At 41.8% G+C, this 23,804-nt stretch overlaps 1 protein-coding gene across 1 annotated transcript in view; it reads right to left on the reverse strand.

Annotated features, from left to right (window-relative positions):
- LOC120052407 (sodium- and chloride-dependent GABA transporter 2-like) overlaps window positions 1-23,804 on the reverse strand; it is a 59,429-nt gene that overhangs the window by 33,022 nt on the left and 2,603 nt on the right. Inside the window, exons 2-7 of the mRNA XM_038999292.1 lie at window positions 19,462-19,662; window positions 17,855-17,989; window positions 16,999-17,139; window positions 16,442-16,526; window positions 15,998-16,130; window positions 14,958-15,092 (exon numbers count right to left, since the gene is read on the reverse strand). Coding sequence (XP_038855220.1) covers window positions 14,958-15,092; window positions 15,998-16,130; window positions 16,442-16,526; window positions 16,999-17,139; window positions 17,855-17,989; window positions 19,462-19,662 — 830 coding nt within the window. The remainder of the gene's footprint in view (window positions 1-14,957; window positions 15,093-15,997; window positions 16,131-16,441; window positions 16,527-16,998; window positions 17,140-17,854; window positions 17,990-19,461; window positions 19,663-23,804) is intronic.

Genomic DNA, 23,804 nt, shown 5'->3' on the forward strand with positions numbered 1-23,804 from the left:
ACTACAGTGGTAGGCTTGATTACCAACAACGACGAGACGGCCTACAGGGAGGAGGGGAGGGCCCTCGGAGTGTGGTGTCAGGAAAATAACCTCACACTCAATGTCAACAAAACAAAGGAGATGATCGTGGACTTCAGGAAACAGCAGAGGGAGCACCCCCCTATCCACATCGACGGGACAGTAGTGGAGAGGGTAGAAAGTTTTAAGTTCCTCGGCGTACACATCACGGACAAACTGAAATGGTCCAACCACGCAGACAGCGTGGTGAAGAAGGCGCAGCAGCGCCTCTTCAACCTCAGGAGGCTGAAGAAGTTCGGCTTGTCACCGAAAACACTCACAAACTTTTACAGATGCACAATCGAGAGCATCCTGTCGGGCTGTATCACCGCCTGGTACGGCAACTGCTCCGCCCACAACCGTAAGGCTCTCCAGAGGGTAGTGAGGTCTGCACAACACATCACCGGGGGCAAACTACCTGCCCTCCAGGACACCTACACCACCCGATGTCACAGGAAGGCCAAAAAGATCATCAAGGACAACAACCACCCGAGCCACTGCCTGTTCACCCCGCTATCATCCAGAAGGCGAGGTCAGTACAGGTGCATCAAAGCAGGGACCGAGAGACTGAAAAACAGCTTCTATCTCAAGGCCATCAGACTGTTAAACAGCCATCACTAACATTGAGTGGCTGCTGCCAACATACTGACTCAACTCCAGCCACTTTAATATTGGAAAAATGTATAAATGTATCACTAGCCACTTTAAACAATGCCACTTCATATCATGTTTACATATCCTACATTACTCATCTCATATGTATATACTGTACTCTATACCATCCACTGCATCTTGCCATCTTGATTTAATGTATCACTAGCCACTTTAAACAATGCCACTTCATATCATGTTTACATATCCTACATTACTCATCTCATATGTATATACTGTACTCTATACCATCCACTGCATCTTGCCTATGCTGTTCTATACCATCACTCATTCATATATTTTTTTTAATGCACCTATTCTTATTCATTCCTTTACACTTGTGTACACATCACGGACGGGTAATTGTTGTGGAATTGTTAGGTTAGATTACTCGTTAGATATTACTGCATTGTCGGAAATAGAAGCACAAGCATTTCGCTACACTCGCATTAACCTCTGCATACCATGTGTATGTGACAAATCAAATTTGATTTGATTTGAGAGAATGCCAAGTGTGTGCAAAGCTGTCATCAAGACAAAGGGTGGCTACGTTTTGTGATGTATTGTTGTCTCTACCTTCTTGACCTTTGTGCTGTTGACTGTGCCCAATAATGTTTGTACCATGTTTTGTGCTGCTACCATGTTGTGCTGCTACCATGTTGTTGTTATGTTGTGTTGCTACCATGCTGTGTTGTCATGTGTTGCTGCCTATCCATGTTGTTGTCTTAGGTCTCTCTTTATGTAGTGTTGTGTTTTCTCTCTTGTTGTGATGTGTTTTGTCCTATATTTATATTTATATTGTATTTATTTTATTTTTTTAGTCTCAGGCCCCCGTCCCCGCAGGAGGCCTTTTGCCTTTTGATAGGCCGACACTGTACATAAGAATTTGTTCTTAACCTTCATTTAACTAGGCAAGTCAGTTAAATAAAATAAAATATATATATTTTTTTTAAGAATTTCAAATATAAAATACATTTTGATTTGTTTAACACTTTTTTGGTTACTACATGATTCCATATGTGTTATTTCATAGTTTTTTTTCATAGTTTTGATGTATTCACTATTATTCTACTATTATTCTACAGCCAAAATAAAGAAACACCCTGGAATGAGTAGATGTGTCCAAACTTTTGACTGGTACTACATGTAATTGTGATATTTCTTAATAATTTAATAAATTAGCAAACATTTCTAAAAAACAGTTTTTGGTTTGTCATTAAGGGTGTTGTGTGTAGTTTGATGAGGGGGGAAACTATTTAATCCATTTTAGAATAAGGCTGTAACGTAACAAAATGTGGGAAAAAATCAAGGGGTCTGAATTCTTTCCGATTACACTGTATACCAATCCCCCAGCCACTGTAATAAAAGGCAATACCTGCTCAGTTCCGTTCAGAATAACTAGAAGTAGCAGGCTAGGTGACCCCATCTCACATCTGCAATTTTTATAAGTTCATGGAGCCCCTGGACAGGGCTATTCAACAATCAAATAAATTACAACAATATCTCTCAATTCTACAGATCACCTCATCTCATTATACACCAACAATAACTTACTTTATCTAGCAATGTATCTCAATCCCTCCCAATAGCTTTGAATATCATAAACAAATTCAGTGTCACGTTCCTGACCTGTTTTCTGTTGTTTGGTATGTGTTTAATTGGTCAGGGCGTGAGTTTTGGGTGGGTAGTCTATGTTATGTGTTTTCTATGTTGGGTTAATGGGTTGCCTGGTATGGCTCTCAATTAGAGGCAGGTGTTTGGCGTTTCCTCTGATTGAGAGTCATATTAAGGTAGGTTGTTTCACATTGTTTGTTGTGGGTGGTTGTCTTCCGTGTCAGTACATGTTACCACACGGGACTGTTTTCGGTTTGTCTGTTCCTGTTCGTGTGTTCTTCGTTTCATGTAAGTTCGTAAGTTTAGGTCTGTTTAGTTCGTTTTGTTATTTTGTTTTCTAAAGTGTTATTTTGTGTTTCGTCGTTTGTCTAATAAATCATTATGTCCACATACCTCGCTGCGTGTTGGTCTGATCCATGCTCCTCCTCATCCGAGGAGGAGGAATATGACGACGATCGTTACATTCAGCTCCATCTCAAGTTGTTAATTAAATTAACCAAATCTGTCCTACTGCATCTTAAAACCCAGATGGAGGACTGCATCTCCACTTATGAAATCCCAATCATTTCCCATTTAACATTTTTGGGAGTAGATATATTTCCTTCCATAGATAAAACCATTGCCAGAAACTTTAACAGAACGCTCAAATCTAATCAATTCAACCTCAGTAGACGAATATTCCTGTTGCTTTAACCGGCAGAATATCCATTGTCGAAATGAATATACTGCCACAGCTGCATTTCTGTAGTTCAATGCGGTGCAGTGACATAAATTATGGTATAGGTTGGTATATTGTGGCACCACCAAGGTGAGTTAGAACGCTGATTATGCTTTTTGGTTTGGTGTAAAGCACTGGTACCTAGGTGCGAATGTGTCTCTCCTCACTGAATAAATGACGTCAATTGATGAATGAGTGATGGAAACCAGATAGAAACTGATAATTGTGAACAACTTCATGATTTAATTTGAAAGAACTGCATGATAAAGAGGAAGAAGTAGAGGGTGATTAAATGTAGAACAATAGTGTAAGGATTGCTCTTCCTCTGTCCCTCTCATACAACAGCTCACACCAGGAAAAATACATATTCTTTGTTTCTACTTTGTCAGAAGAAGCTGTAACTGGGTTGTAGCCTCTTACTTACTATACATGTTGTTAAACTGTAATGTTTTTTATTGTAAAAGAAACTCAAATGTTCTGTTATACTCTTACTGCAAAATATACAGTTGAAGTCGGAAGTTTACCTACACCTTAGCCAAATACATTTAAACTCAGTTTTTCACAATTCCTGACGTGTAATCCTTGTAAAAATCCCTGTCTTAGGTCAGTTAGGATCACCACTTATTTTAAGAATGTGAAATGTCAGAATAAAAGCAGAGAGAATGATTTATTTCAGCTTTTATTTCTTTCATCACATTCCCAGTAGGTCAGAAGTTTACATACACTCAATTAGTATTTGGTAGCATTGCCTTTAAATTGTTTAACTTGGGTCAAATGTTTCAGGTAGCCTTCCACAAGCTTTCCACAATAAGTTGGGTGAAATTTGGTCCATTCCTCCTGACAGAGCTGGTGTAACTGAGTCAGGTTTGTAGGCCTCCTTGCTCGCACACGCTTCTTCAGTTCTGCCCACAAATTTTCTATAGAACTGAGGTCAGGGCTATGTGATGGCCACTCCAATACCTTAACTTTGTTGTCCTTAAGCCATTTTGCCACAATTTTGGAAGTATGCTTGGGGTCATTGTTCATTTGGAAGACCCATTTGCGACCAAGCTTTAATTTCCTGACTGATGTCTTGAGATGTTGCTTCAATATATCTACATAAGTTTCCTGCCTCATGATGCCAGCTATTTTGTGAAGTGCAGCAGTCCTTCCTGCAGCAAAGCACCTCCACAACATGATGCTGCCACCCCCGTGCTTCACGGTTGGGATGGTGTTCTTTGGTTGCAAGCATCCCCCTTTTTCCTCCAAACAAAATTATGATCATTATGGCCAAACAGTTCTACAATACAATCTTTGTCCCCATGTGCAGCTGCAAACCGTAGTCTGGCTTTTTTATGGCGGTTTGGGGCAGTGGCTTCTTCCTTGCCGAGTGGCCTTTCAGGTTATGTCGATATAGGACTCGTTTTACTGTGGATATAGATACTTTTGTACCTGTTTCCTGCAGCATCTTCACAAGGTCCTTTGCTGTTGTTCTGGGATTGATTTGCACTTTTCGCACCAAAGTACGTTAATCTCTAGGAGACAGAACGTGTCTCCTTCCTGAGCGGTATGACGGCTGCGTGGTTCCATGGTGTTTATACTTACGTACTATTGTTTGTACAGATGAACAAGGTATCTTCAGGCGTTTGAAAATTGCTCCCAAGGATGAACCAGACTTGTGGAGGTCTACCATTTCTGTCTGAGGTCTTGGCTGATTTCTTTTGATTTTCCCATGATGTCAAGCAAAGAGGCAGTGAGTTTGAAGGTATGCCTTGAAATACATCCACAGGTACACCCCCAATTGACTCAAATGATGTCAATTAGCCTATCAGAAGCTTCTAAAGCCATGACATCATTTTCTGGAATTTTCCAAGCTATTTAAAGGCACAGTCAACTTAGTGTATGAAAACTTCTGACCCACTGGAATTGTGATACAGTGAGTTATAAGTGAAATAATCTGTCTGTTAACAATTGTTGGAAAAATTAATTGTGCCATGCACAAAGTAGATGTCCTAACCGACTTGCCAAAACTATAGTTTGTTAACAAGAAATTTGTGGAGTGGTTGAAAACAAACCAATAATGGGTGTGACACACTACACAACTTAATTTGTTTCTGTCCAAGAGTCTCTACTCAGCCACACACCTAAGCCTAGGAAACGTAGCCTACATCGAAAAGATGCATTACTTTTCCAAAATAATGTATATGTCATTCAATTCAATTTTAAGAACTCCAAATGGAAGTTAAAGAAAATGTATTATTATTTTTTACTTTAGTTTATTTTGTAAATATTTTCTTAACACTTTCTTAAACTGCATTGTTGGTTAAGGGCTTGTAGGTAAGCATTTCACGGTAAGGTCAACACCTGAAGGGGTGCATCAAATCAAATCAAATTGTATTTGTCACATACACATGGTTAGCAGATGTTATGCTTGTGCTTCTAGTTTAGACCGCGCAGTAATATCTAACAAGTAATCGAACAATTTCACAACAACTACCTTACACACACAAGTGTAAAGGAATGAATAAGAATATGTACAAAAAATATATGGATGAGCGATGGCCATGGGGCATAGGCAAGATGCAGTAGAGGGTATAGAGTACAGTATATACATATGAGATGAGTAATGTAGGTTATGTAAACATTATATAATGTGGCATTGTTTAAAAAGTGACTAGTGATACATTTATTACATCTAATTTTTAATTATTAAAGTGGCTAGAGATTTGACTCAGTATGTTGGCAGCAGCCACTCAATATTAGTGATGGCTGTTTAACAGTCTGATGGCCTTGAGATTTTTTCAATCTTTTCAAGACTGTTTTTCAGTCTCTCAGTCCCCGCTTTGATGCACCTGTACTGACCTTGCCTTCTGGATGATAGCGGGGTGAACAGGCAGTGGCTTGGGTGGTTGTTGTCCTTGATGATCTTTTTGGCCTTCCTGTGACATCAGGTGGTGTAGGTGTCCTGGAGGGCAGGTAGTTTGCCCCTGGTGATGCGTTGTGCAGACCTCACTACCCTCTGGAGAGCCTTACAGTTGTGGGCGGAGCAGTTGCCATACCAGGCGGTGATACAGCCCGACAGGATGCTCTCGATTGTGCATCTGTAAACGTTTGTGAGTGTTTTCAGTGACAAGCCGAACTTCTTCAGCCTCCTGAGGTTGAAGAGGCACTGCTGTGCCTTCTTCACCACACTGTCTGTGTGGGTGGACCATTTCAGTTTGTCCGTAATGTGTACGCCGAGGAACTTAAAACTTTCCACCTTCTCCACTACTGTCCCGTCGATGTGGATAGGGAGTAAATAGAGAGTAGCAGCAGCATAAAAGAGGAGTTTGGGTAGACCTTTGATTAGCTGTTCAGGAGTCCTATGGCGTGGGGAGTTTAAAGCTTTTAAGAAGCCTTTTGGACCTAAACTTGGCACTCCGGTACCGCTTGCCGTGCGGTAGCAGAGAGATCAGTCTATGACTAGGGTGGATGGAGTCTTTGACTAGGGTTTCTGGGCCTTCCCCTGACACCACCTGGTCAAGAGGTCCTGGATGGCAGGCAGCTTTGCCCCAGTGATTTACTGGGCCGTACGCACTACCCTCTGAAGTGCCTTGCGGTCGGAGGCCGAGCAATTGCCGTACCAGGCAGTGATGCAACCTGTCAGGATGCTCTCAATGTTGCAGCTGTAGAACCTTTTGAGGATCTCAGGACCAAGGCCAAATCTTTTTAGTTTCCTGAGGGGGAATAGGCTTTGTTGTGCCCTCTTCACGACTCTCTTGGTGTGTCTTGGTGTGTCTGTAGTCAATGAATAGCATTCTCACATAGGTGTTCCTTTTGTCCAGGTGGGAAAGGGCAGTTTGGAGTGCAATAGAGATTGCATCATCTGTGGATCTGTTTGGGCGGTATGCAAATTGGAGTGGGTCTAGGGTTTCTGGGATAATGGTGTTGATGTGAGCCATTACCAGCCTTTCAAAGCACTTCATGGATACAGACGTGAGTGCTACGGGTCTGTAGTCATTTATGTGCCTTTGTGTTCTTGGGCACAGGGACTATGGTGGTCTGCTTGAAACATGTTGGTTTTACAGACTCAATCAGGGACATGTTGAAAATGTCAGTGAACACGTCCTGGCAATCGTCCTGGTAACACGTCCTGGTAATCAGTCTGGCCCTGCAGCCTTGTGTATGTTGACCTGTTTAAAGGTCTTACTCACGTCGGCTACGGAGAGCGTGATCACCCAGTCGTCCGGAACAGCTGATGCTCTCATGCATGCCTCAGTGTTGCTTGCCTCGAAGTGAGCATAGAAAAGATTTAGCTCGTCTGGTAAGCTTGTGTCACTGGGCAGCTCGCGGCTGTGCTTCCCTTTGTAGTCTGTAATAGTTTGCAAGCCCTGCCACATCCGACAAGCGTCAGAGCCGGTGTAGTATGATTCAACCTTAACCCTGTATTGACGCTTTGCCTGTTTGATGGTTCGTCGCAGGGCATAGCAGGATTTCTTGTAAGCTTCCGCGTTAGAGTCCCGCACCTTGAAAGCGGCAGCTCTACCCTTTAGCTCAGTGCGAATGTTGCCTGTAATCCATGGCTTCTGGTTGGGGTATGTACGTACAGTCACTGTGGGGACGACGTCCTCGATGCACTTATTGATAAAGCCAGTGACTGATGTGGTGTATTCCTCAATGTCATCGGAAGAATCACGGAACATGTTCCAGTCTGTGATAGCAAAACAGTCCTGTAGTTTAGCATCTGCTTCATCTGACCACTTTTTTATACACCGAGTCACTGGTGCTTCCTGCTTTAATTTTTTTGTAAGCAGGAATCAGGATAGAGTTGTGGTCGGATTTACCAAATGGAGGGCGAGGGAGAGCTTTGTATGCGTCTCTGTGTGTGGAGTACAGGTGATCTATAATTTTTTTCCCTCTGGTTGCACATTTAACATGTTGATAGAGATTTGGTAGAACTGATTTAAGTTTCCCTGCATTAAAGTCTCCGGCCACTAGGATCGCCACCTCTGGGTGAGTGGTTTCCTGTTTGCTTATTTCTTTATACAGCTGACTGAGTGCGGTCTTAGTGCCAGCATCTGTTTGTGGTGGTAAATAAACAGCCACGAAAAGTATAGCTGAGAACTCTCTAGGCAAGTAGTGTGGCCTGCAATTTATCACAATATACTCTACTTCAAGCGAGCAAAATCTAGAGACTTCCTTAGATTTCATGCACCAGCTGTTGTTTACAAATATGCACAGACCGCCCCCCTCGTCTTACCGGAGTGTGCTGTTCTATCCTGCCGGTGCAGCGTATATCCCGCTAGCTGAATATCATCCGGCTCTTCATCCTCTGTACCTGCGTCGCTTTCCCTTTGCGAATAACTGGGATGTTAGCCCTGCCGGGTGTTTGGAGAATATCATGTGAGTCTTTCTTGTTGTTGAAAAAATCTTTGTCTAATCCGAGGTGAGTGGTCGCTGTCCTGATATCCAGAAGCTCTTATCTGCCGTAAAATACGGTTGCAGAAACATTATGTACAAAATAAGTTACAAATAATGCGAAAAAAAACACATAATAGCACAATTGGTTGGGTGCCCATAAAACTGCTGCCATTTCTTCCGGTGCTATTTTATTTAAAAAAAATAAAAAATGTAATAGAGCCCTCCCTCATTCATGGCTTTGGTTCAAAATAAATAACTACAGACACATTCTTTCTTTCGTCTTTAACAAAGCACATTTTTGGCCAAGTTAATCTCCTCATGTTGTTTGTGAGTGTGTGAGTGTGTGAGTGTGTGTGTGTGTGTGTGTGTGTGTGTGGTGTGTGGTGTGGTGTGGTGTGGTGTGGTGTGGTGTGGTGTGGTGTGGTGTGGTGTGGTGTGGTGTGGTGTGGTGTGTGTGTGTGTGTGTGTGTGTGTGTGTGTGTGTGTGTGTGCGTGTTCAATTACTTGAGACGTGGTTACAATAAAGAATGTAAACGAGTGAAATAAAATAAATCCTATTCATAATGAATAATCAGATGCAAGCTTGTCATTTTTCAAACACACCTATTAGTCTACAGCACTCGTATTTCATCAACAATGACAAATACAAGGCTATAATAGGCTACCCCCTCTCTACTGAACATACTGTAGGGAGTAAAATGGAATGAAAAATGAACCTGGTAATCTAATTCTATCCTGCCATGATCTAATTCTATCCTGCCACCTCTCATGGTCTGCCATGAGAGGTGACTGTGTAGTTCCCCTAAGGAAAAGCACCTTTAGTAAATCTGCTTTTTCTGTGAGAGCTTCCCATGTCTGGAATACACTGCCATCAGACACACATAACTGCACCACATATCACACTTTCACAAAATGCTTGAAGACATGGCTAAAGGTCAATCAGATTTGTGAACATGGTCCCTAGCTGTGTGTTGCCGCTTTCCATGTCTGTTGTCTGTAACTTGTGAGGTGTGGAAACACTTTGTTGCTTTTATGAATTTTGTCTTGCTGCTTTTTGTTCTATGTTGCTCTGTCTGTATGCTACGTCTTGCTTGTCCTATGTTGCTATGTCTGTATGCTATGTCTTGTTCTATGTTGCTATTGTCTATATTGTAATTGTTTTTAATAACCTGCCCAGGGACTGCGGTTGAAAATTAGCCGGCTGGCTAAAACCGGCACTTTTACTGAAACGTTGATTAATGTGCACTGTCCCTGTAAAAATAAAATAAACTAAAAAAAAAAAAAAAAAAACTAATTTCATTTACTGCGGGCCTATGGGTTTAACATTCTCAATGAATAATTATGTTGAACAGAGAAGACGCTTCTTATGAGTTCCATGAGATGATCAATTACCCAACAAAATAACATCAATTTATTTAGCCTAATTGTTTTTATGACTCCAGACAGTAGACTATTATTACTATTTCCTGAATGACTGAATTTTTCTGCATGTCTATTTAACATTTGGATAAAAGAAATCATGCCATGAATTAAAAAAAAAAAAAAAATCACAATGCAACGCGGCATATTGACAACTCAAATGACTTTGAAAGAGCCTTAACCTACAGAAAGCCTATAGCCGACATAACAAAACAAGATATTACATTCAATATAGTTTAGATAACACCATCATTTAATTGTAACTTAAAAAACAATTCCTGGAATCGAATATAGGCTGCAAAAATCCTACATATTGAGTATAAGCCTACTGAAACTTTTACCAGCCGCACCAGTTTAGGCCTACGGCCTGCGGATGGCCCATGGCCTGCGTATGGCTATTCTTTCAGAACGGCTGGCCTTCCGTTGTCTGCAGTTTTGAGTTGAGAACTGTCCCACTCTGTGCTGAATAGCACCACTCCAGGAGACAACACCCTTTGTTTATGTAATGGGCTGTAAGGCACAAGTATCCTGTTTCGGGAAAATCGTCAGTCCACGTCAAGTGCAATTGCGTCAATACCCAAGTTCTCTCTCAACTCCGGGACCACCCGCCAGCTGATTTTTTGGCCCATGCAGGACTCTATAGTGCGAGAGAAGAGAGACACTTGGACAGAAGAGAGACTCTTGGACAGAAACATTCACACCTCCAATAACTTACAAAAGGATCGTCTAATAGCTTGGCTAGGTGTGAAAATTCAATTTAGGCTACGATAGATGTTGCCGGTCAGTCATCTGAGTGAGGACATGAGCGAGCGCACCTTCTGAATGAATGAATGATTATGAAATGTTACCGAATAGATAACAACAATAGAAAGAAGCATTTGGTGACATCTCGATTTCCAGCATTTGCCTCACTCAGACAACAACAAATGTGCAAAAGTACCCCAATTAGCGGGAGAGGTGGGGGCATCTTCTTGTTGCGCCAATGTGCTGAAGTTTATAACAGCTGTCAGTCAAAACCCATACAGCACTGTGAACTGCAGAACGGGCTACAACGAAAATAATCATAAATAAAAGCGAGGATATAATATCAAAAAGAGAATGGAGAATGGAACTAGTCACATTTGAATTGAAACGACCAGATTTAACTGAAAATAAACAAATGTCGGCCTTTAGGGAGCGGTGTCCTGCGCAGGATGGTTGAGTTAATGTGCACTAATGTGATTAGCATGATGTTGTAAGCAACCAGAACATTTCCCAGGACATAGACATGTCTTATATGGTCAGAAAGCTTAAATTGCACTGTTCAATTTACAGTAGCTATTACAGTGAAAAAATACCATGCTATTGTTTGAGGAGAGTGCACAGTTATGTACTTGAAAATGTATCAATTAACCAATTTGGCACATTTGGGCAGACTTGATACAATATTTTGAACAGTAATGCAATGGTTAATTGGATCAGTCTAAAACTTTGCACATACACTGCTGCCATCTAGTGGCCAAAATCTAAATTGGACCTAGACTCCTAAGTCATATATTGGCCTTTCTCTTGCATTTCAAAGATGATGTAAAATAAAATAAGAAATAGGAAACTAAATGTTTTTTCTTTGTATTATCTTTTACCGGATCTAATGTGTTATATTATTCTATATTCATTTCACATTCCCACAAACTTCTTAGTGTTTCCTTTCAAATGGTATCAAGAATATGCATATCCTTGCTTCAGGTCCTGAGCTACAGGCATTTGGATTTGGGTATGTTATTTTAGGATTTTTTTTATTAAAAGGGTCCGATCCTAACCATCCAAATATTTCATACACTATTCTGCACATATTGGGACTTGGCTTGCTTGATCTTCTTAGTTTTTTTCTTCCCATGGGCCTATAATGAAATATATAATAACATTTTAATCATGAAGTGTATTCACAATTGCATGGCATGGTGTTCTTTGCTCGGCTTGTAATGCCCTGATTAATAAATGGAGTAGATGTGCTCAAAGATGCCCTCTGGTGGTTCGAACATTTAATTGAAGAACCACTGTATCCATTAAACAATGTAAATTACGCTTTGGTCCTGTTATTGCTCACACAATTTATATTTGGTGCAAAATGTTTAAACAATGTAACTTGGCATGCCCATAAGCCAATATTTCACAATAATGCTTTGCGATCTGGAAGGCAGCCTTTTACATCCCCACAATGGTCCAAATATGGAATCCGTAACTTGCCAATATCATGGACAGTAATGGTTTGAGAACATTCAAAGATTTGAAAGACACATATACTACCGGTCAAAAGTTTTAGAACACCTACTCATTCAAGGGTTTTTCTTTATTTGTACTATTTTCTACATTGCAGAGTAATAGTGAAGACATCAAAACTATGAAATAACACATATGGAATCATGTAGTAACCAAAAAAGTGTTAAACAAATCAAAATATATTTTATATTCGAGATTCTTCAAATAGCCACCCTTTGCCTTGATGACAGCTTTGCAAACTCTTGGCATTCTCTCAACCAGCTTCACCTGGAATGCTTTTCCAACAGTCTTGAAGGAGTTCCCACATATGCTGAGCACTTGTTGGCTGCTTTTCCTTCACTCTGTGGTACGACTCATCCCAAACCATCTCAATTTGGTTGAGGTCGGGGGATTGTGGAGGCCAGGTCATCTGATGCAGCACTCCATCACTCCCCTTCTTGGTAAAATAGCCCTTACACAGCCTGGAGGTGTGTTGGGTCATTGTCCTGTTGAAAAACAGATGATAGTTCCACTAAGCCCAAACCAGATGGGATGGCGTATCGCTGCAGAATGCTATGGTAGCCATGCTGGTTAAGTGTGCCTTGAATTCTAAATAAATCACAGACAGTGTCACCAGCAAAGCACCCCCACACCATAACACCTCCTCCATGCTCTACGTTGGGAAATACACAGGCAGAGATCATCCGCTCTCCCACACCTTGTCTCAGAAAGACACGGCGGTGGGAACTAAAAATCTCCAATTTGGACTCCACACCAAAGGACAAATTTCCACCGGTCTAATGTCCATTGCTCGTGTTTCTTGGCCCAAGCAAGTCTCTTCTTATTATTGGTGTCCTTTAGTAGTGGTTTCTTTGCAGCAATTCGATCATGAAGGCCTGATTCACACAGTCTTCTCTGAACAGTTGATGTTGAGATGTGTCTGTTACTTGAACTCTGTGAAGCATTTACTTGGGCTGCAATTTCTGAGGCTGGTAAATATAATGAACTTATCCTCTGCAGCAGAGGTAACTCTGGGTCTTCCATTCCCGTGGCAGTCCTCATGAGAGCCAGTTTCATCATAGCACTTGATGGTTTTTGCGACTGCACTTGAAGAAACTTACAAAGTTCTTGAAATATTCCTTATTGCCTGACCATGTCTTAAAGTAGTGATGGACTGTCGTTTCTCTTTGCATATTTGAGCTGTTCTTGCCATAATATGGACTTGGTCTTTTACCAAATAGGGCTATCTTCTGTATCTTCCTTGTCACAACACAACTGATTGGCTCAAACGCATTAAGAAGGAAATAAATTACACAAATACATTTTTAACAAGGCACACACGTTAATTGAAATGCATTCCAGGTGACTACCTGGTTGAGAGAATGCCAAGAGTGTTCAAAGCTGTTATCAAGGCAAAGGGTGGCTATTTAAACAATCTCAAATATAAAATATATTTTGATTTGTTTAACACTTTTTCGGTTACTGTCACTCCCTGATCTGTTTCACCTGTTCCTGTGATTGTCTCCACCCCCTCCAGGTGTCGCTTATTTTCCCCAGTGTATTTATCCCTGTGTTTCCTGTCTCTCTGTGCCAGTTTGTCTTATATGTTAGTCAAGTCAACCAGCGTGTTTTTCCTGTTCTCCTTTTGCTATTCTCTTTTTGCTAGTCTTCCCAGTTTTGACCCTTGCCTGTTTCTGGACTCTGTACCCGTCTGCCTGACCATTCTGCCTGCCTTGACCACAAGCATTTCTGCCACTCTGTACCTCCTGGACTCTGATCTGGTTTTGACCTTTTGCCTGTCCACGATCATTCTCTTACTCCTTTTGGATTATTAAACATTGTAAGATTCCAACCATCTGCCTCCTGTGTCTGCAGCTGGGTCTCGGCTTGTGCCTTGATAGGTTACTACATGATTCCATATGTGTTATTTCATAGTTTTGATGTCTTCACTATTATTATACAATGTAGAAAATAGCAAAAAAAAAGAAACCCTTGAATGAGTAGGTGTTCTAAAACATTTGACCGGTAGTGTATACAGTGCATTTGTAAAGTATTCAGACCCCTTGACTTTTTTCACATTTTGTTATGTTACAGCCTTATTCTAAAATGGATTAAATCGTCCCCCCCCCTCATCATTCTACACACAACACCCCATAAGGACAAGGCAAAAACAGGTGTTTAGAATGTTTGCCTATTTTTTTTTTTTTTTTTTAAGTATTCAGACTCTTTACTCAGTACTTTGTTGAAGCACCTTTCGCATCGATTATGGCCTCAATTATTCTTGGGTATGGCACTACAAGCTTGGCACACCTGTATTCTTCTCTCCAGATCCTCTCACTCGTCAAATATTTCTAGGGACTGGCAACTTTACAGATTCGGTCATTCTCTGGCACGGCATTAGTTTGAAAGACAACGTCCTCCTGGTTTTTCCCATGTCATGTTCTGCTCTCTTGACCAGACAAGGTTTTATTTGTTAATGATCCAGCTCTATAACATTCTTGATGATATTGCGCTAGCTCCCAAGGGGTTGGAGGACAATCCTACATCACTGCCAAAGCACCACTCCTCCTAATCAAAGTATAATAATCACTTTCATATTAGTATTACTCGCTCAACTAACGAAGTGAATCATTCATCGTCCAAGTTCTGTGTACTGGAACACAGTTCTACAGTAACTATAGTAACCTTGGGGAATACACAAGAGGTGTGACTGTGAGGTGTTCTATTTCTGACAGGCAGAGGTCAGAGGAGCGCTGGGTCAGTCAGTCTATAGGGTCATCGTGTCAAACACTGTCCACACACACTGTGGGGTTTTTCCACTTCCCACAGATGTGATGGTCGGGATGTGTGTGTGTGTGCCTGTGTGTTTGTGTGTGCGTACCTGTGGGTCGGACAGGCGGCCCAGGTCTGGGTAGAGGTAGAACTTGATTCCTATGAAGGCTCCCGGTAGGGTGACCCCTCTGATGAGCAGGATACACAGCATGATGTAGGGGAAGGTAGCTGTAAAATACACCACCTGAGGGAACAGGGTTAAGGTTGTACTGTACATACACACGGCTACGGTATGCATAGTGCAAAACAGTACAGCACCAAGAATCACAGATAGCAATGTACAACACAGTGGGTTAAACAGGTGTCTATTCATAATAAGAAGCAAAAGAGTCATTGAATGGTCTCTACCACACACTCAAAAAAAAAAAAAAAGAGCTATCTAGAACGTAAAATGGTTTTTCGGCTGTCAACATAGGGAGAACCCTTTTTGGTTCCAGGTAGAACCCTTTTGGGTTCCATGTAGAACCCTCTGTAGAAAGGGTTCTACCTGGAACCCAAAAGGGTTCTCCTATGGGGACAGCCAAATAACTATTTTGGAACCCTTTTTTCTAAGAGTGTAGTCATCTCAGCTACTGTATCACGTTATCTGCCAGACTTCCACAGGACCACATACCTAGAGTACTTGGCTGTCCAAAGGTGTTAAGCAACTTTGAGAAATGCGTATAAATACTTAGAATATGTCCTGAACAAGTGACCAGACCAGGAGCAACTCTTGGTCCTATTCATTGCCAGAGACTATGCTATTGACTTTTTCAAATTGAAGAGCCTTTCCGGTAAGAACATCTTTCTATATACCGGAGCTGTTAAGTGGAATAAACTACCACAACAACTTAAAGCTATACCGACCAAAACCTATTTTTAAACGTATGTCAAAAGCTTTCTGATGACTGAACGGTAGAACCATTTTCATGTCTGTTTCTATATAATTTATTGCACCATGCACTTTAAGGGACCACAATGGAAATAAATCATTGTATTTCTTAAACTGCCAAATAAAATCACTCAATCAATCAATCTGGATAGGGCTCAGAGGTTCTTCCTGGTCAGGAACTGTATTAGGGAGGCTCACAGAGACAGAATGTAGAGTACCTTGCCGGTGGATTTGACTCCCTTCCAGATACAGAAGTAAACCAGTATCCAGGCTATGGCCAGACACAGCACCAGGTCCCAGTTGAGAGATCCTATATTGTCTATGCCAGAGGAGATACGCAGAACCCTCCGCCTACAAAATCCCAAACACACAAGGGAACAGATAACGTGAGATAATTATAAGTGGATACACATGTGATTGCTATTTACAGATAACCAAACATGATTAGTAAGCTCTGAAATTACAGAGCAAACATGTACATTATGGAGGTATCTGTAAGGACACCACAGCTCTTAAAATCACCCATAAAGAAGACTATCGTGTTTTTGTATTCAGCAGTGCAACACCAGTTGGCAAGACAACGGCCAGTTGGCTGAGGAATAAACAGTAGGCCACCCAGGCTCCTTAAGGAGATGGAGAAACAATAGACTCTTAGTACTTACTCCCAGAACTCAATGACAGGAGACGTGGCGTTCAGACGTGGCTGATTGAAAGAGTCATTCCTCCTCTGGAACTCCATGCAAGAATCTTGAGAACAGAAATGCACAACAAGTTTGCACAAGTTCAGTGAGGACACCAGCTATATGGTTTCTCTAGGGAACCCAACCGTATTCTAATGTTAGGTAAGACTACATGGGACACCACCAACTGCTGATGTAAAAAGGTCTTTATAAATACATTTGATGAATAATTGAGTGTAGTCCTGGATGTTTCTGCTCAACCTCTCTCTGTATATGGTGGCATGCTGGACTTTTCCTCATTCGATCGTGTTTTGTGGGCAGCTCTGTCTCCAGGGCAGAAACAATGTGAATATTTAGGCAATAAATACGATCGGTTCAGTTGAAGTAATCTCAATTGGTTAGGGGTTGGGTAACATTCGAACCAGCAACCTTGCCATTGAGCTTTCCTCCAACCAATCATATTCCTTCTGCCCTTGAGGAAGAGCTTTGACAAGATTGAATAAGGAAAACGTCCACTAAACCTATGGTGGATCTCTGACCTGTGTTCCATGTGTTGTTGCAGGAGGCCCAGGGCAGGTCCCAGGTGAAGGAGTAGGACAGGTAGAAGATGGCCCAGGCCAGGACGATGATGTAATAGAAGTTCAACAGAGCCACGATGACTTGTGTGGCGTAGCCCACTCCTGCAGCGGGGACCAAGGACAAGTGGAGCATTGTGGTTAGCTATGACAATGCCTTTCAATGTTGAATACAACAACACGCATGAAAACCATGTCTTCATTCACATTGCCGACTCCACCATTTCCCATCCGGTAGCCTCTCTGGCTCCTGTGTGAATGTCTACAGTTATATTGTCCTTATTAGGGGCCAATTGAATGATGAAAGCATTGGATACTTGGAAGTGTGCCAGCGTCAGTGGCATGCCAACCATTACATCAACCCCCTCCTACTACATACTGGCAGACAAGCATGCACAAACACACACATGCACTCACACACACGCACTAACGCAAAAAGTTCTCAAAATGTCTCTCTTATTCAATTCTGTTATGCAGACAAGTAGTAGACATGGCTGTAGATAGAGGTAAAATCCACAAAAAAACAATATTTTTGTATTTTTATAATTAGTCCAATATAGTCCCAAAATGTTTTGCCCTTTCAAGAAGCAACGTGATGATGCAAAATATCAAGAAGATCGTTTTTGAGTGGATTTTCCCTTTAATCCTGTCCTTGAAACACATTCATATGCAGTGCACATTAAACAAAATATAGTTCTGACAAAATGTTTTGTAACTGTACTATAACCGAAAAGCCAGGAGTTTCACAGGAACATCCAAATGAGCAAATCCGTGAAGAAAGGCATTGCTTCATAGACAGTAGATATTAGTGGAGGATCACCTTCAAACAGTGGAGTGATCTTCCTCCAACAGGTGACACCTCCCTCGCTGGTGTACTGTCCTAGAGCTGTCTCCAGGAAGAATACTGGGATCCCACACGTGAAGAGGAAGATCAGGTAGGGGATGAAGAACGCACCTGTTGGGAGGAGAGGGGGAGAGGAGAGAACTAGAACTCCATTTTGATATGAGGTCAGATGACATATGCAATCAACAAGGATGATGCTTTTTGAGGCAGCATTTCAAGGTTGGACGTCCCAAAGGTACTCTAAAATGCTACCTTGATTTGGCCAATTTTAAAGTCAGCATCCCACGATTCATTTGCCGGGTAGGATATCCACAGATCTTGCGGCGCAACTTCCGTTACAACTAATGGTGAACGGAAGACCCCGATTTGGAGACCATTCTCCAGAAGAATGAGGTATACTTTGTGAAATGTTAGTATTAAGTTTATTTATTTTCCAAATGATTTGAAAATGTTGATCAAATTACTGTCATTTGTATAATAATGTAAATCATTTGGACAATGGCGAGCTTGCTGTTACAATGCTATTACAATGACATTTTACCAAGATATGAGAAATGGGGGCTAGACATAATACATCAATTATTGTTTTCTGATAAAATGATACATTATCTTCACCCTAAAGTTCTACAGATATAAAAACAATGAAGTTTAAGAAACCCAGAACTACCTTATGCACCCCGTCCGTCCGTCCGTTCGTCTACTCAACCTCTTTTAAAACGACCAATTTAAAAGACATCAACCCTGCCATTCTGAAAAACTCGTTTTAATTGGTACCTCCATAATATTGTGGGATATAATAAATTCCAAACAGGAGTGTGTTGTTTGTTACTGTTGTACTGCATGATTTATATATTTAATGTGTCTGGGCTTGGCAGGCGGCACAGAAGCATAAACATATATCAGTCAAAAATTCATTAGGTGGATTTATTGCTCAACAACAATTTTACAGTTTTACACCACTGCTAATTCCAGATTCCATGCCCTTCATAACTGTTTCTAGCATTAAAACACAATGTACTCAAAGGCTCCAGTGCCATTTAAGTTCATAACAACAGGCTTTGGGTCAGTTAAAGGAAATATAGTAGGTAAACTTACATTTCTTTAATGATATGGATATGACATCAGTCACAGTTGTCCTGATCAATAGTACTGAAGGACGATTGTGAACCGATATGAACAAAATGATGTGACATGCTGTCATTGAGCACTGTGATGGTATCCCTTTCCTGCACTCAAATGACCTAGTGGCCTCATGGGTGGAATGATATTAATATTTTTCAGAATTACATTATTAAAAAATATATTTTAAAAAACGGCCAAAAATCTGGTCTTACTATGTGAAACGGTTTTGTTATATTTCAGTCTTCTGTGATGTATATAAAGTGTAATATTGGGATGCAAACTCAACATCGAATACATTTCAACTCTATGTCTGACATGGTACATGTGTCTTCTTTTCTTTTAGCCCATAACCATGTGTGTGAGGTATATACTTTTGTTTCAAAATATATGTGTTTAAGACTACCTAGAAACACTCTGAGTGACCCAGATTTAGCCCACTGCAGTAAAAGGTTAACACCTACCTCCTCCGTTCTTGTAGCACAGGTAAGGGAAGCGCCACACATTTCCCAGTCCTATGATCTCCCCGGCGACAGACAGGACAAACTCCACCTTGTTGCCCCACTGACCCCTCTCCTTCATCTTCTCATCGCTCTGTGGCACAATGTCCAGGGGCCGACTGTGGTCGTTGGAGGGGTCCATCTTGGGCAGGCTCTCCATGTCGCCTGAAGAAGCAACACATTAGAGTGAGTGGAGGAGAGGTGAGACACTGGGAGGGAGAGTAACACTACCTTACATAATTATATAGGCTAACCCCACAGCCTAAAGCCTTGTATTTACTGTGTAGTGGTATTGAGCAGGGAAGGGGTTTCTCCTGTAGTATCTGTATACCTTTATCACACCACTCCCAGATCAACAGGCTCATCTTAAAGCAAACACAACTTTACAGTCCTTAAGTCTCCCTAGGGACTATGTCCTGGAAATTAACAATGGGAGGAGTACAAGCCTCAAGGACATGGGGGTTATAGGGGCACTTCAGTTGTGCATACATCCCCTTTGAGTGTTTGGAACAAAGGTCAAGCAGCAAGAGGTGTGAGAGAAGGAAGAATTTCAAGACATTCTGTAGTTCTCACGCACAATTTACCACAAGCAAGAAAGAGTCAAACATTGACAAAACATTAATAACAGCTGCTCTTTCAATGACATAGACTGACCAGCTGATAGCTATGATCCCTTATTGATGTCACTTGTTAAATCCACTTCAATCAGTGTAGATGAAGGGTAGCAGACAGGTTAAAGAAGGATTTTTAAGCCTTGAGACAATATTGAGACATGGATTGTGTGTGTGTGCCATTCAGAGGGTGAATGGGCAAGACAAAAGATTTAAGTGTCTTTGAACGGGGTATGGTAGTAGGTGCCAGGTGCACTGGTTTGAGTGTGTCAAGAACTGCAACGCTGTTGGGTTTTTCACACTCAACAGTTTTCCGTGTGTATCAAGAATGGTCCAACATCCAAAGAACATGCAGCCAACTTGACACAACTGTGGGAAGCATTGAGTCAACATGGGCCAGCATCCCTGTGCAACTCAATATTAGGAAGGTGTTCTTAATGTTTTGTACACTCTGTCCTTTCCTGTCTAGAAGGGGTCCAGTCACTGAAAATTGTGTCTTACGTGACGGCTTGTTTGAGCTTCACAACTCATGGCCGGACGGTGTTTAGGTCCAGTGATGCTGAAAGAGGAAACAGACAGCTCACTGACCGTGCTCACTGCTGTCATATCTCATTAACAAGGCCTCTCATCACCCTCCCCTCCCTCTCCCTCTCTGTTTCTTTCTCTTTCACTCCCTCGCTCCCCTCTCTCTTCTTCCCTCTCACTCTCTCCCTCACTCTATCTCTCTCTGACCCCCCTGTCTCCCTCTCTCAACTTGGTTAGTCCAGTAGTCCCTCCCGTCACAGATCAAACAAAACAAATTAATGTTCGGCCTGCGGGAGAGGACTGTTCCAAGAATCGTCCCCCCTTAACCCAAAACACCAGGGCCACTCCGACCTGGCTCTCCTGGGTCTAATAAGACGGCTGTTTTCTCGGCAGAGAGAGTTGAATTTAGGTCTGCAACAATAGGAGAGATGGCAACCCCGCTGTGCCATAAGCTTTGGGAATGTGCTCTTAGCTCAGCCTATCACTGGCAGAGCAGGGCAGGGTGGATGGGATGGAGGGGAGAGAGGAGCCAACATCTTCTGAGCATGGGCCAAATTGTGGCCAGCGGTAAAAATAGAGCCCCTTGTTTTCAGAAGGTATTTGGTGGGAATGAAGGCTTGGCATCATAAAGGACTGGAGCCTCTTATTGGCAAGGGGCTTCTTTGTCCTGCTGGGACGGCATAGAGAGGAGATCTCCAGGCTGCCAGTGAGCCTGATCACACTTTACCTTGGTTTTTCACAGGCTCAGTGTGGGCCACGGGGGCAGCGTGACCCAGAAGCCAAATTCCTCCACACCGAGACCTCTCCAGACTCCAGTCCAGGGGCACAGGCCTCACTTTTTTTTTTACTAGGTGAGAATAAATATTTGCCTCATTTTTAGTAACAGGACAGCTGCTTTGCAGATAGGTGTTGATACAGAAGCTAGGGGGCTGTCTGAAATGAAGGCCAAGACTGAGGAGAACTGAGCACGCCAAGCCTCAAGCCAAGCATTCACCTCTCTCATAAAGCCTCACGCAAAGCCACTGGGCCAGCATTCACCTCTCTCATAAAGTCTCAAGCCAAGTCACTGGGCCAGCATTCACCTCTCTCATAAAAGACTGCACTTCAACAGACTCACTGACTGACTACAGTGGGTAACCTACTGGATATCACTCTTTCTGTCAGCCTACTGGATATCAATCTCTCTGTCAGCCTATCGGATATCACTCTTTCTGTCAGCCTACTGGATATCACTCTTTCTGTCAGCCTACTGGATATTACTCTTTCTGTCAGCCTACTGGATATCACTCTTTCTGTCAGCCTACTGGATATCACTCTTTCTGTCAGCCTACTGGATATCACTCTTTCTGTCAGCCTACTGGATATCACTCTTTCTGTCAGCCTACTGGATATCACTCTTTCTGTCAGCCTACTGGATATTACTCTCTCTGTCAGCCTACTGGATATTACTCTTTCTGTCAGCCTACTGGATATCACTCTTTCTGTCAGCCTACTGGATATCACTCTTTCTGTCAGCCTACTGGATATCACTCTTTCTGTCAGCCTACTGGATATCACTCTTTCTGTCAGCCTACTGGATATTGCTCTCTCTGTCAGCCTACTGGATATCACTCTTTCTGTCAGCCTATCGGATATCACTATTTCTGTCAGCCTACTGGATATTACTCTCTCTGTCAGCCTACTGGATATTACGCTTTCTGTCAGTCTACTGGATATCACTCTTTCTGTCAGCCTACTGGATATTACTCTCTCTGTCAGCCTACTGGATATCACTCTTTCTGTCAGCCTACTGGATATCACTCTTTCTGTCAGCCTACTGGATATTACTCTTTCTGTCAGTCTACTGGATATCACTCTTTCTGTCAGTCTACTGGATATCACTCTTTCTGTCAGCCTACTGGATATCACTCTTTCTGTCAGTCTACTGGATATCACTCTTTCTGTCAGCCTACTGGATATCACTCTCTCTGTCTAACTACTGGATATCACTCTTTCTGTCAGCCTACTGGATATCACTCTTTCTGTCAGTCTACTGGATATCACTCTTTCTGTCAGCCTACTGGATATCACTCTCTCTGTCAGCCTATTGGATATCACTCTTTCTACTCTTTCTGTCTAACTACTAGATATCACCCTTTCTGTCAGCCTACTGGATATCACTCTTTCTACTCTTTCTGTCTAACTACTAGATATCACCCTTTCTGTCAGCCTACTGGATATCACTCTCTCTGTCAGCCTATTGGATATCACTCTTTCTACTCTTTCTGTCTAACTACTAGATATCACCCTTTCTGTCAGCCTAATGGATTTCACTCTTTCTGTCTGAATACTGGATATCACTATTTCTGACTACCAGTGGTGGAAAAAGTACCCAGTTGTCATACTTGAGTAAAAGTAAAGATACCTTAATAGAAAATGACTCAAGTAAAAGTGAATGTCCCCCAGTAAATACTACTTGAGCAAAAGTTTCAAAGTATTTGGTTTTAAACCTATTTAAGTGTCAAAAGTCAATTTAATTGATAAAGTATACTTAAGCATCAAAAGTAAAAGTATAAATACTTTCAAATTCCTTATATTAAGCAAACCAGACGGCAGAATTTTCTTGTTTTAAAAATGTACGGATAGTCAGGGGATATCACTATTTCTACTCTTTTCCCAGAAAACCCAGGGGTTATTATTTGACTGTGCACGTATATGTTTGTGTTCATGTTGTGTTCCTATGTGTGTTCCTATGTGTGTGGGTTTGAGTGTGTGTGTGTTCATGTCTGTTTAATCACGTGCTGTTACTACTGCAGGTGTAGATTGATGGTGGCCCTCAGATCTTTTTCACCTACGCTGCCATCTTGGAAAATGTTCTCCATAAGATTTGCTTCATGACATTGTGAAATAATAAATGGCTGTTGTGAATATAAGTGATTGTGATTCTTGGCATCATACAAAGATAGTCAGAGGATTTAGACTGCAAGTTCCAACCTGAATCACCATTATTTATAACAACCCTATTTTCCTCACAGTTTTTGCCTAGGGGGCATAGGTATGCCACAAAGCTCCGTACGATACGCTCCGTTGACACACAAAACAGAAAAGTATTTGAATTTTGGAACTAGATGTTCATAAACTTGTCTGAGGATGTTACAGCATGTCATCACACCCACCAGTGGTGAGATCCTG

Source organism: Salvelinus namaycush, chromosome 8, assembly GCF_016432855.1.
Source record: "Salvelinus namaycush isolate Seneca chromosome 8, SaNama_1.0, whole genome shotgun sequence".
Classification (NCBI taxonomy): Eukaryota; Metazoa; Chordata; class Actinopteri; order Salmoniformes; family Salmonidae; genus Salvelinus; species Salvelinus namaycush.